Source organism: Equus quagga, chromosome 2 (assembly GCF_021613505.1).
Source record: "Equus quagga isolate Etosha38 chromosome 2, UCLA_HA_Equagga_1.0, whole genome shotgun sequence".
NCBI classification, from domain to species: domain Eukaryota; kingdom Metazoa; phylum Chordata; class Mammalia; order Perissodactyla; family Equidae; genus Equus; species Equus quagga.
In genome coordinates, this window is record NC_060268.1 from 60,873,868 (window position 1) to 60,887,066 (window position 13,199).

Consider the following 13,199-nt stretch of genomic DNA (forward strand, 5'->3'; position numbering starts at 1 on the left):
TAGGTAGGCCGGTTTGGCTGGAGCCCAGGGAGAGGTACTGGACTGTGGGAGGGTGTGAAGGGAGGGGAGGAGAGCAATAGGAGTGATAGGAGAGAAGGAGGTAGACGGGAGCCAGATTGTGCAGGGGCTTGTGTTTGAATTTTCTTCTCAGTCTGTTGGGAAGCCATTAGATGGCTTTCAGCAGGAGAGTGCCACAGCCAGCTCTGTGTTTATGACTCTTTGCCTGTGGGATGGAGAATGAGAAGGAGAAGCAGCCATCGAATCCTGCTCTCCTTAGATGTTGGGCTCCACGCTTGGCAGAAGGTCATCCAGGCTCTACCTGAACATCCCTGTGGCAGGAATGCACTTTATTGGCTAAGGCAGCCCCTTCCATTTTCACGTAGCTATACCTTAGAACATTGTTTTTCATGAGCTGAGATTTGTCTTCCTTTACTGCCCACTCGTGAAGATTTAGTTTAGCCCTCAGAACAAGGCTGTTCCCTCTTCTAGGTGGTAGCTCTTCCAATCGTCTTCCTTCCAAACACATCTTCTCCTAGATTTCCTGTCTCAGTAAGTTCTCCCACATTCACCCAGTTGCTCACTCCAGGTAACCTGCTTCCTGGGCCTCCTCAGCCCCGCATCCAGTCAGTCCCTACATTTGTAGGTTCTACCTTCTGAATCACTCTAGAGTCTGTCTACTTGTCAGCATCCGTGTTGTTGCCAAGGCAGTTCAGGCTCTCTAGATGACTGCTATAGCCTTCTAATAGTTCCCCCTCCAGTCTCACCCCGTTGCAATCCCTCCTCAGCACTGCAGCCAGAGTGATCTTGCTGACACGAGTTCTAAGCCCATCATTCCTCCCTTTACTGCTCTTCACAACCTTCAAGACAAAGTGTACCCTCCAAAGCAAGTGAGCAGTGGCCTCTTACATGTGAGTCCTCTGCCCACACCAGCCCTGGCCTGCCACTCTGCCCCTTCCTACCTGACATTCCAGCTTTGCTGATGAACACATGGTGCCCTTGTTGGATCACGTTTCCTCTCACTCCTGGGCTCTCATGTCTGCTGCTGCCTCTTTCCTGCTTTCCTCCTCTTTTAACCCCTCCTTTGCCTTCAGTCTGGATAATCTTGGTCATCTTTGAGGAACAAAACTATCATCTTCTGAAGACCATCCCTGATTATTATTACCAGCCTCCCAGTCTACACCAGGTACCCTTTCTGTGAATTCCCATGATCCCTGTGCTTGCTTTTACTGTAGCAGTTAGCTCATTGTGTTGTAGTCGCCTCTGTCCCCCAATAGATTCTGTGCCCTTTGAGGGAAAGGACTATAGCATATTCATTGTTGAATTCCCCATTCCCAACCTGATGCTTAGAACATAGGAGACAGTCAATAATGCTTGAATGAATGAATGAACGAGCAAACAAATGTATATTCCCTTTAAGTCTGGTCTCTGAATTAAATTCTCGCAACTCACCCAGCTTTTCTGATATGATAGTATCTCTAGTTCCCTCACCCTTTTATTCTTCTTTGGATGTCTCAACGTCCCTCTTAAAGTGTTATACCCAGTTTGTAATTGTATCACATTTACATTTTAAAATGTTTTTAAGAGTGATTTTTTTGGGTAGCTTAAGTCACTGTTGCCATGCAAATAAACTAAGTATTGAGTGAATTGGGGCACAAAGAAATTGCCAGGATATATACATATATTTTTTTACCAGACCAAATTGGTAGCCAGTTATTGGCATAATGAATGAAATCAGCTTTTTCCTCTTTTCCTCTCAAAGCATGAATTGGTCTTTGCCTTAGGTAGACGGCTGTTTATCAAACTGAGCTTACTAATGCACACGGTGTTCCTAGGTCATAATTACTGAATTCAAGTCCCACTGCCAAGGCAAGGCCTTTCCTGAACATCTTAGCTTTCTTCTGTAAAATTAGGATGATTCAACTTTCCGTCTATCTACCTCTGGTGTTAGGAAGATTGATGAAGCTGTATTAAGGAATCATGTTTTGTTTCTTGGATGAAAGGTGTTTTGTAAATGCAATGAATCAAAATGTTATTATTTCAAGTTGTATGACATAATGGAATATCCATGGAGAAATGTTGCCTGGGCGTTATTTCGTTATTTCTGTTTTTAGAATAATTGCGACTGTTAAATTGGGTGTCGTCTGTGGGAATACAAGGATCTAAATGTTTCCCAGAAAAAACAAAGTGTGTGTATAAGAGAGAGAGACTGACTTTGAGCAAGGTCTGTACCTTAGTTTCCTTTATAAATTAGGAATAACTGTACCTAGCAGGGTTGTAGTTATTGTACAGATTAAATCGGGATAGTAAGTAATGGCATTTAGCACAGTGCCTGGCGCATGGCCATCTCTCAATAAATGGTAGCTGCTGCTATTATTTTTTCAACTAAACTGATTTTAGGCAGTTGTTTATTTTTTGTCATATGTTTCAGCTTTAGTCCCATTCTACAAAATTCTTAACTGCCACTTCAGAGCATGAATTCTTAGCCCTGGGAGGACATTATTAAAGTTTAGACCCCCTGGTTGAGGGCGTTTAAATCTGGGGAAAGTAGGGACTAAGGCTTCAAAGTCTGCATTTGACCATAGCAGAAGTGTAAGAAGTATTTAGAAAGAAGAAGAATTATAATTTGGAAGGGTGAGTTTGATCAAATTTAAGTCTGAGATTTTCTCAAATATAACTTATTAAAGGCAGCAAATGAATGTGTGTGTGTGTGTGTGTGTGTTACCAGCATATAATAACCAGAACAGCAACCACCATTTACTTTATACTCAGCATATGCCAAGTCGCTGGGCTAAGTTCAAGGGTGAGAAGGGAATGGAATAATTAGAGAGGTAAGGTATGATCTGTGTTGTCAGGGAGCTTCCAGTCTTGGGGGAGGGTTTAGTGGGAAGAAAGACATCTACACAGATAACTAACACAAGGGAGGAGAGTTAATTTGGTATATGGGTAGAGGGTTAGAGTAGATAAATTAAGAATAGAGTTACCAGGCTTTAAGTTTCCAATTAGAACATTAATGGGAAGAGGTACTATTTTATACGCCACTCTACTAACTGGGCAGATGCGTACAGGTACAACTCATTATAAAGCAAGGAGGACTTCAGAGCCTTGGACACTTTCCCTAAACTCATCCACATAAATGTTTACATAGTCATATGTGTCCGGAGAAGAACATTTTCATATTCCTTAAATAACTTTGGAAGCTGGTTCTCAAACCTGTAGGAAAGGCAAGGAAAGAGAAGGCAGCTGAAATTTATTTAACACCTGCTGTGTGCAAGATGCAATACTAGGCTTTTTTAATATTTAATTTTTGTTGGTGAGCCAATAAAGTTGATATTTTCCCCATTTTATAGAAAGAGAAAAATGAGGTTCAGAGAGAATAAGTAACTTGTTCCAGAGCACACAGCTAGTGAGTACCAGGATTTATTTCTGCTACACATTTGCTTCCCAGGAAGCTCAATTGTAACTGTTAGCTATAGCAAAAGATCAGGATTTAAACTATTTTATCTTTTGAAGTTCTGTAATCTTAGTTGGCTGTGTACATTCTGAGAGTGCATTGTAAGTACTTTGTATTTAGTAGATGACAGGCTACGTAAAACAGCCACTGAAAGGCTACCCAAAGGCAGCAGAATAGCCAAGAAAAGCTCACTGAATTAGTCTGTGCGATACTCCAGCTTCATTTTGACTGTAGGCTTCTTTATTGCTTTTGACTACTAATGGGGTTTCAGCCTCTTTATTATAAAATACCTGTGCCATTTGGCCAGTTACTTTTGAAAAAAATTTATACAAGGAGAAGGATTAACGAGTGTTGTCCATGTCTACATCTAAAACAAAGGTATATTTTAGTCTGGAATTTTCAGTGATGTTCAAAGGTGTCGATGCTCATGCCATTGAAAATTATGTCTTTCCTTTTCAGCTTAAAGAAGTCTTCTGCTGAACTGAAAAAAATACTAGCCAATGGCCAGGTAGGTGTCATTGCACATTAAGATTTTTCAGATAGTAGTAACTTATTACTGTCCAGTTTTTGAATCCGTAAACTTAATAAACAGATAAAGAGTCTGTGAATTTATCCTTGTCATAAATGAATTACATGGCTTAATTTGATTGGCAGAACAATTTGCAACACGTTCTTCAAACTGTGCTAATGGGTTTCACTCCCAGCAGATTGAAGTACCATGCACACACCCTGCTGCCATCTCAGTTTAAGAAAAGTTAATCAGTTCTGAACAAATGTGTCACCCATGGGTTGTTGAAATGGCCCGGCATCCAGAGCTGACTGTTTCTTTCATTATCTTTGGGGAGAAAAACAAAAACTGTTACTTTCTCACCTTAGCTCCTTCTTTTGTCCTGAAACCAACACTGTCTTTTTAGGGGAACAGAGTAACAGCAGACCTTTGGCATTTAAAATCCTTGGCTTTAGGAGGCCTTGGTTTGCCTAGTCAACTGGCTATCGAAAGCTGAATGACCTATCCTAGCCAGTGAGGGACAAACAGGCCTGTAGGCCAGTTATTTCTCACTAATTTTGATTCAAGTAAATGGACACATCTGAAATAGTATAGTGCTTTTAAACATACACTGGTAAATTAAGCTACCTACAGGGTCCTCGATTCTTCAATAGCAACATAAATGTGTTTTAATGTTTGTTATAGAGGAAGCCCTTTGATAGCCTTGGAGGCAGGCGCCTGTCCATTGCGATCAAGCCTGCCTATTAGGCTCTATTGACTGAGACATCTGTGTCACTGCAAATAAAAGACTCTTATTGATTTTCTTAACTGCTGTTCACTTCCCCTCCATGTTTCGAAGGCTGAAATCTTAATTATCTCAGATGCTTATTCAGTGCCTTCACACGCTGACCTCTCCAAGCCTCATTGGCATTTCATGAATCAAGTGCTTGTAGTGGAGCATGTCAAGAAGACAAAGCTGGGTCCTCACACTTGTCCTTTAATATCACCTGTAACTTTGTGGCCTAATAGATGTGTGCACCTTAAAATGGTGACTGTATAGTAGTGCTTCTGGAAGCCTTGCTTATTTAGCGCACAATCCCTTGAATACAGTTAGAAAAAGCAAGGCGATCTGGTTCTGACATCTGATCGTCCATCCAGAGTATATGAATTCTAGTCCTTAAATATTCTATGTACAGCTAAAGAGAATCTGGTGTCGTCTGTAAAATTTTGATGGTCTCAAAATTTTAGGTAGTATTTACTTAATACTTTTAACTTTAAGCAGCCAAAGATTTGTTTAGATTGAAGTCCACATTTATGTCCCCCTAGTGCCCTGGATGTGTTCAGAACCAGTATGAAACAAAGCCTGACTAAAAGCAGAAATATTGAGCCAAGGATATTTATGTATCTTCAACATGCTTGCATTCTAGTTGCTAATTGTAATTTATGTATGAGTCACTTGTGTTCTTCAGCTGGAAAATATATTTCAAAATTGACATAAATTCAGAAGCTTTAACTACATTTGTTCAACCTAGGCAATGGAAAATAGCCTGTCATAGATTCTTCTTTCAAAGATGAGAAACAGTTTATTTCCACTGCAAAAAACAAACATTCTGAAATGTTCCTAATGTTTTGATAACAAACCTAGTACTGTAAATATCTCAGTGGTCTCAGTTATGAGGTTCTCTGTGCTAGAAGATTGTCATGTCAATGATTTTTGACACTTAAAGACTGTTTATTGTTTTCCCTTGGGAATGTGGTAACCCCACATTAAACAGTTTGGCATTTTATTTCTTTTAAGGATTAGCCTCTATTATATTTACTTTAAATTCACAAAAACAAACAAAACAAAAACCCCCCACCTTTGGAAGTCTTCAAAATGCCTCCTTCCTCTACTAATTCCTCAATTCCTTGATGCTATAGGGTAACTAAAGAGTGAGCGAGATTGCATTGCAGTGAGGTAATGTGCACAGTTGTGGGCGTCAATAAATTTCTGGGCTGAACACTGACACCACTTGATATGGAAGATGTAAGTCACATTTAACGATACTTTAACACTTGAGCATAGTTTTTTATTTTAGTGGTTTATGCTCTCAAGCATTAATAATGATTTGCCTTTCCACTAGCCTCCACTTAGATTTAATAAGGAATTCATATTAATCATTAAAAGAAAGGGACATGATTCTTCAAGATAATCAAATATTGACAGGTTAGAAATAGCTTTCTGCCTGGGTTCATTGATATAGGTTATGTGATATAAATATTTATTTCTTTTCTGTCACTCAGAGTAAATGCCACCAATTGATTCAGCATTGATATAGTGTCAACAGTTCATAAGAAACATTTGACTGGCTTGTGTTTTCCGATTAGTCTCTGCTCTATAAAGTGGGATTTACTAAATCTCTCCAATTGTCTGCTCATAGAGTGTGACTGCTTTCTGAAACCATTATTGCTTCAATTTGTGAAGCAAAGGTCTAGGGATAGGACTACTTTCTGTCAGACCTTTACATATAAAATAAGGATTATTTGAGCATTTTCATTGTAATGATTTATAAGCGATAGGTACTGATTCTTCTTAACACAGGCAGACAATAAACAAAGAATACTTTCTTTGCTGATCTGTAATTGAATTCCATTTCATTTTTCCCATTAATTTCATAATATTGTATTAAAACAAGCACTTTTAAAAAAGTTTAACATTTAGTGGTTGGAATGGGGATGCTATTTTTCTGTTATTGCTTTAGGATGGAGGATTTTTTCTTTCAGCTTAAAACAAATTATAAGGTATTTTTGGCATGTTTTATTGAGAGCTACAAGTCAGTACTACTGATGTGTTTTCTGTATGTATTTTTTCCACTTCAGTTTTAGTGTGGTATCATCTGTTACACATTGACCCTTGATTTGAAACTAATTATAAATGGCCGAATGGGACAATTTAAAGAATTTAAAAAGTGCACATTGGCTCCAAGGATGTACGATTTGGCCTTTGCATCTCTAATGTTGTTTTTCCTCTTTCTATTTTTTAGATTTTGTAGGAGAGGGTGACAGTGTTTCCTATTCCTGATAAATCAAGTATAAATGTACTAAGAAGTAACAGATCTATAACTAATTCTGATTCTGCTGCACATTTGGTTGTTATTTTGAGAACTTCACATGCCTTTGGAAGAACTTTTTGTGTTTAGGGAATAAAAGGAAGAAGAAAAAATAGATATTCTACTGTAAAATTAGCTTTAACAACTATATTATCACCAGTATATAAAACTCTTAGATTCTTAAGGTTTATCTCAGATCCCACATGAAGACTAAAACTTAAATGAGACTGTGTGCGTAAGTCTGAACCACATGACACCCGCCTCTGCCCACACAGACGCCTTTCCGTCCCGTGGGTCGTCATGTCTACATTTCTTTCACAGCCCCTTTTTTTCAGCTGGAGCAGAGCCCAGTGCCAGTCATTTCTCCCAGGTCATTTTCTGTCTTGGCAATTGACACGTAATTGTAATTCTGGGGGCTTTTTCTTCCTCTTGCCTCATGTCTATTATTCTGGCTTTTGTTTGCTTTTAGGAAACTGAGTTATATTTAAAAATTATTTTGGTATCCTTATTGAATAAAAACTTTATTTCACCTCTTTTCTATATAAAGAGCTATGTGATTTTAAAAACATTTCTCATCTTAAAAACAAATATTGTAGCTAATGAAATTGCTCTTAACTTGTGAGTCCCTTCAGTTGATTGTTTTCCTTCCTGTGGACCAGTGCCTCTGGACGGGAGGATGTCTCTCCACACGTACACGAGATCGACTGCTAAGATACAGCAGCAAGCGCGGTATACTGAGAGACTGCATTCTGGCCTTGACTATTGTTATGGACTACCTATATCACCTAAGTGAATTGGGCTAAATGCTTAAAATGCTGTAAAATTCTGTGATTTTTATGATACCTGATCCCAACTATAACATTTAAATGTTGTACTCTGTGGGCTTATAAATTGCCCTCTTGTGTCATAATGAGCACTGTTCCTGTACTTCCTTTTGAAAAGTTTAACTAATATGCTTATCTAAACTAAAAAGGCAAAAATGTTATTAGCCGTTTGTTGATCTCTTTAATGATTTTTACATAGTTAAGATCAATTAAAGTAACCCATTTTGATCAGAGATAATGAAATTATCAAAATATTGATAAAACAACTAAATTGATTACAAATTCATGAAGTTGGCTCTAATAGTTTTCCTTGTTAAGACTCTTTTTACATGAATAATGTTCGTATACCATATAAAAATTAGAAAATTCAAATAAGCAAAAAAGAACAAGAATCTGATATTTTTTAATATAAAAATCTATCAGTCAGTTTATAGGCCAGGCAAAGGTCTATAAAACTTTAAAACACAGAAACATTTTATCCGCTTTTTTTATCGATACTGTCTTTTTAAGTGAACTTGTTCTTCAGAACCATTTTTATCTTTATAAGACACTTAAAATCTTTCTCATTATCTGAGGGATTCCAAATTTCCATCCTCGAGTTTACTTACGCAGTGCTTAGTGCACACAGACACACACGCACACACACACTCACACACCATACAACATCTCCCAGCCCCCCTGGGTCTCTCAGCCTGTCCCCTGACTGTTTGGGATACATGCCACTCCTGGTTAGGGTGAAGTGCTGGGAATGCTGGGTGGGTGGCTGCTCCACTTCTCTTTTCAACCCAGTGGGTATTAGAGGTAAAAAGATTACAATGTTGGGATTATAAAGGTTAAAGCTGCTCAGAGACATGCCGTACCTACCCCTTTGCCTTTTCTTCCTCCAATAGAATACCACAAGATCAGGCCCCCTCCAAGGTGCTAGGTCTATCTCAGGGTATTATTGCAATGTATGATATCAGTGTCTTGATGTGTGTATTTTTCTAAGAGGAAACTACTGATCTTTTTACCTGGAAGGCCGTGATCGAGTAGTGCAGGTGGAGGGGATGTGACTGCAGATGGTGGCCCCATCAGAGCCTGGGTCCTATATGCCCCCTCCCTACATCCTGCTTACCTGTAATTCCCAGGGCCACTAATTCAGAATTTGTGGACTCGAGTGAGTGAAATTTCTCTCTCCTAGAAATTTGCTTCAAGCCATGATGAGGGTGCAGCTTGTTAGGCAAGTTAATGGCATGAATTAGGTTGTTAGAGTCATGTTTAGATTAGCTAGAGAAATGTTTTAGAGGAATTAGCCTGTTTGTACCCACAAATAGATAGCACTATTTGTGTTTGTTTCCTTCATACCCATAGATCAAAGTAAACCCAATAGCAACTCTGCTAGTTTAGCATTTCAAGTTACTTTATGTGCCACTTTTCTTCATGCTGTTTTAAAGTTTATCATTTGTCCAGAATAATGCGGTTTTTTTCTTTTATTCATGCCACACCTTTTATACAAATGAAAATGTGTTTGATGGTTTTTTCTATATTAGTAATATAAACGTAGCAAAGAACAGAATTTTGCTCAAATAGGAAAATAGTTGCCAATTTTTGACTTGTCTGTCATTTCTCTACTGACCCTAAATATAGTAATTAGCTGATTGTAAATTGCATCAGTCAGGTTGTACTATAATTAAATTGGGTGCTGGATTGGCCTTTACACATTAATCTGTCAATATTCTTTTAGGGATTGGCAAAACGGCTTGGAAAGGAAGCTGTTTCTGTTACCTGTACTATACTCCTAATTATCACAGCTCTCTGAAGCTTCAACCTCAGAAATGTATAGAAGAAAAATATTTCCCTTGATAGATGAAGGCTTGCTTTATTCAATCGGTGGAAGTTTGGAGTAGAGCAAAATATTTAAAGCTGTATTATAATGGTCTGAAAGCAGACTATTTTTTTTCCAGGTGATATTGAATTAAAAACTCCATCCATTTTCTGCCCATGCAAGGCAGTGCAATTCCCTGGAAATTGATTGTTTTTTTCAGGGCTTAGTATGGCTTTTCCTAAGCTTTAGCTGTATGGAAAATAACGCCTTTATTGAATCCACTTAGTGAATAAAGTTGGCAGTTAATTTTTAAGCAACTGGACCAGTATGTAGAAAATTAGTGAATGCATCAAATATAATCTGAGTAGTCTTCAAGTCATTTGATAAATAATTATTTAGGGAGTTCTTAAAACTCTTAAAACATTATTTTGTGGGTGCTAAAATAATTCACAACTATTCACAATACAAATGAGACTAGTATTTGTGGTATAACAGTTTTATAGAACCTGGGAAAACGTGTATGCTGTTTTATATATTAAATTATGAAAATGACTTTATAAGAATCACATGGTTATGTTTTCCCTTTATGTATTATGATATTTGACTATATGTGCATTTTAAGGTACATTGATTTGGCACTTTTCCATCAGCATAATATAATTTCTACCCAGTTATTGATGTATACTAATTTATCATTTCCAAAGAAAAGCTATATCCACTCTAGGAAGATCATTAACATCATTCAGTTAGTTTGTTTAATGTTAATTGTAGGGTCACCTGAGGAGTTTTCGGGGGCTGATTTATTTACAGATCATGGTTAGATTACTGGGTATGTGTCTGTGTGTCTTGTCTCTCCAAATTTGGCTTTGGTTATGTGCAGTGCTGTTTGGCTTTGGTTATGTGTAGTACTAGAGACTGTGTTCTTATCGGTATCTATGACCTGACCCTTTTGAGCTATGTTATATCATTCCATTTTGACACCTTTTATCAAACTTTAATGAAATGACCCAGGCAAACAAATTGTCATTAAACTTTCCATCACTTTGTCCCTTGGTATCGTCTTTTATAAATTGGACAGCAAATGTTGTATTGATCTTCTCGTTCTTGCAGCTGAACTTGAAATGACCCAGCCTGCTTGTTGTTTATGGCCCAGAGTTGCTTTTCCTTGACATTTCCATCCACAGCATGACACCCTTTTTGTTTTTCTTTCTTTCTTGTGGAGATGAATGAACAAGACATACGGTATCGAGACACTCTTGGTCATGGCAACGGAGGCACAGTCTACAAGTGAGTAGTCAATTTTGTTTAAACTTTCTATCCACTTTTGCCAAATGTGGGTATCGAACTTCTTTTTGGCAGAGATTTTTAAATGACCACAAACACTTAGATTTTATTTCCACTTTTGATTCCAAAATTCTGCAAGGCATCTATTTTCTCAGGAATTGCTTGGAAAAGTGCATTTATATTGCCTTTTTAATATTTTTGAGTCTGCATCTCTCCTGGGTGAGCAGTTAATAGTCCACCATTAGCAAGTGTACCTTTAACTGGCCTGAAGTTTAATGCATTTTTTTCCTTTGCCCTTTAACACCATTATTATTTTTTTAACTTGCCAGCACCCTATGCTAGTCCCCTGCCTGTTTACAGCTATGCCCACTGAAAGACAAACCTGATAAATACCATTGCTTTGCCCTGTGTCAACACTCTAAGTTATTAAAAAGCCTTCATCCTGTTGTATTTCCTTCTCTCTTCACCCGACTCCCCTGAGAGAATGTCTACACATTGATGAATATGTTAAGTTATAAGATTCTCCCAAATTCCAGTTGCAGTGATCTTACCCTAAAGGAGTGTTCATTTTCATATTAAAAAATGCTAACCGTAAAAAATAGTTCTCTCGACAGGGAAGTCTTTCTCATGGAGTCATGCAAAGTTTAAACTACATAATGTAATATCTAGTACTTAATAGTCTGCAGTGGTGTATGAAAAATATTCTACTAGGAATTAAAAAATCTATACTCTGTAAGAAAGCCCTGAGGGAATAATAAAGCTTTTCCTCAGAGAGCTGTTTTCCATATATACGCTAACCCTGCATCACATTATGATTGTGTTTTTACCTTAGATATTTTAACATTGATATCAATATGTATTTTCAAAGTTGTAAAATAATTTATTTTCTAATTAGTTACTAATGTTCTTAGGATTTTAAGTTCTTACTAACCACATGAATACAGGTAAAAATTGCCCTATTGCCCTATGACCGTGAAGGGTCATATCCTAAAATCGCAGAGCATCCTCCACACATAGATGCAGCCTTGGCATAGAATTAGATTTCTCAGGGTTGGAAGCTCCTTCAGGCTCATCTGATCAGTGCCCTACCCAGGGCAGAACCAGGGTGTGAGTCCTTTCTCCTGAATGTGGTCCTTTAAGAACTTGTGTTTACATATTTGGATTATTTCTTTCTACAGATGACTGATTATTGTGAATAGCTCGTCTGAAAGTTGAGTGCTTCCACTGCGCTAATTCAGAGAATTAAATAATAACGTATTTCTTGCACAGTCCTTGGGTCTTACCCTTAAAATGTTTGATGTCTAATGTGTCTAATGACTTTGAGGCTGCTGTTGTCATTCCCTAGGTCCTACCAACATTCCTTCCCATGCAGCCCCCAGGAGTGCATAAATAGCATCTCTTCATCCTAGTCTTCTCCTCCTTACTCGTACCTAACTTGAATTTTTACCCTGTTCTTAAGGTTCTTGGGTTCAGATACCCTTACAAAGGAAAGAAAAAGGAGCATGTATACTCTGATTTGCTTCTCTTGAGTTCCCTGGAGGGAGCAGTTTTCAAAGCCTCAACCTTTCTTCCTCTTAATGCTTTTTTTTTTTTTTTTGGTGAGGAAGATTTGCCCTGAGCTAACATCTGTTGCCGATCTTCTTTTTTTTGGTTGAGGAAGATTGTCCCTGAGCCAACATCCATGTCAATCTTCCTCTATTTTGTATGTGGGACACTTCTACAACATAGCTTCATGGGCAGTGTGTGGGTCCCCATGGGGTCTGGGCTGCCAAAATGGAGTGTGCAAACTTAACCACTATTCCATCAGGCCAGCCCCCTCTCTTAATGCTTTTATGCAGATAGCCAGATATAATAAAATAGGAAAGATTTCTAGCAGCTCTTTGGATTCCTTTTATTGGCTTCAAATGGGATGCAAACATATTTCTTCAGACTCCTAACCTACTTCTTATTTGTGCCATTTCACCAAATGTTTAACTTTCAAGCATATTTGTATTTTTTGATTGAAGGCCTGTTGTGAATTTACTGTCTTGGTTTATTCTAGAAGAAAGAAAACGTAAGACCACCAAACCCCAGCAGATAATTTTTATTAGAAATAATATCCTAGATGTTAAAATTCTAATCTTTTACCTTAAAAAATGTTTATTTTAAAAAAAGGAGGGAGAATACAGAGGAGTGGAAGTAACATGCCCCTCCAGTAAGGAAAAATTACAGCATAAAATTATGTTAGTGTTGCTTTTTTAGTTATTATTATTATTTTTTT

General features: G+C 37.8%; 1 protein-coding gene across 6 annotated transcripts in view; it reads left to right on the plus strand.

The window, feature by feature from the left end:
* MAP2K5 (mitogen-activated protein kinase kinase 5) overlaps positions 1-13,199 on the plus strand; it is a 244,156-nt gene that overhangs the window by 50,198 nt on the left and 180,759 nt on the right. For all 6 annotated transcript variants that reach the window (XR_006887499.1, XR_006887498.1, XM_046653610.1 and 3 more), the window contains exons 7-8: positions 3,911-3,959; positions 10,878-10,942. Coding sequence is in view for 4 of the 6 variants with exons in the window: in XM_046653610.1 (XP_046509566.1) it covers positions 3,911-3,959; positions 10,878-10,942 (114 nt within the window). In the remaining 2 variants the exon portion in view is untranslated. The remainder of the gene's footprint in view (positions 1-3,910; positions 3,960-10,877; positions 10,943-13,199) is intronic.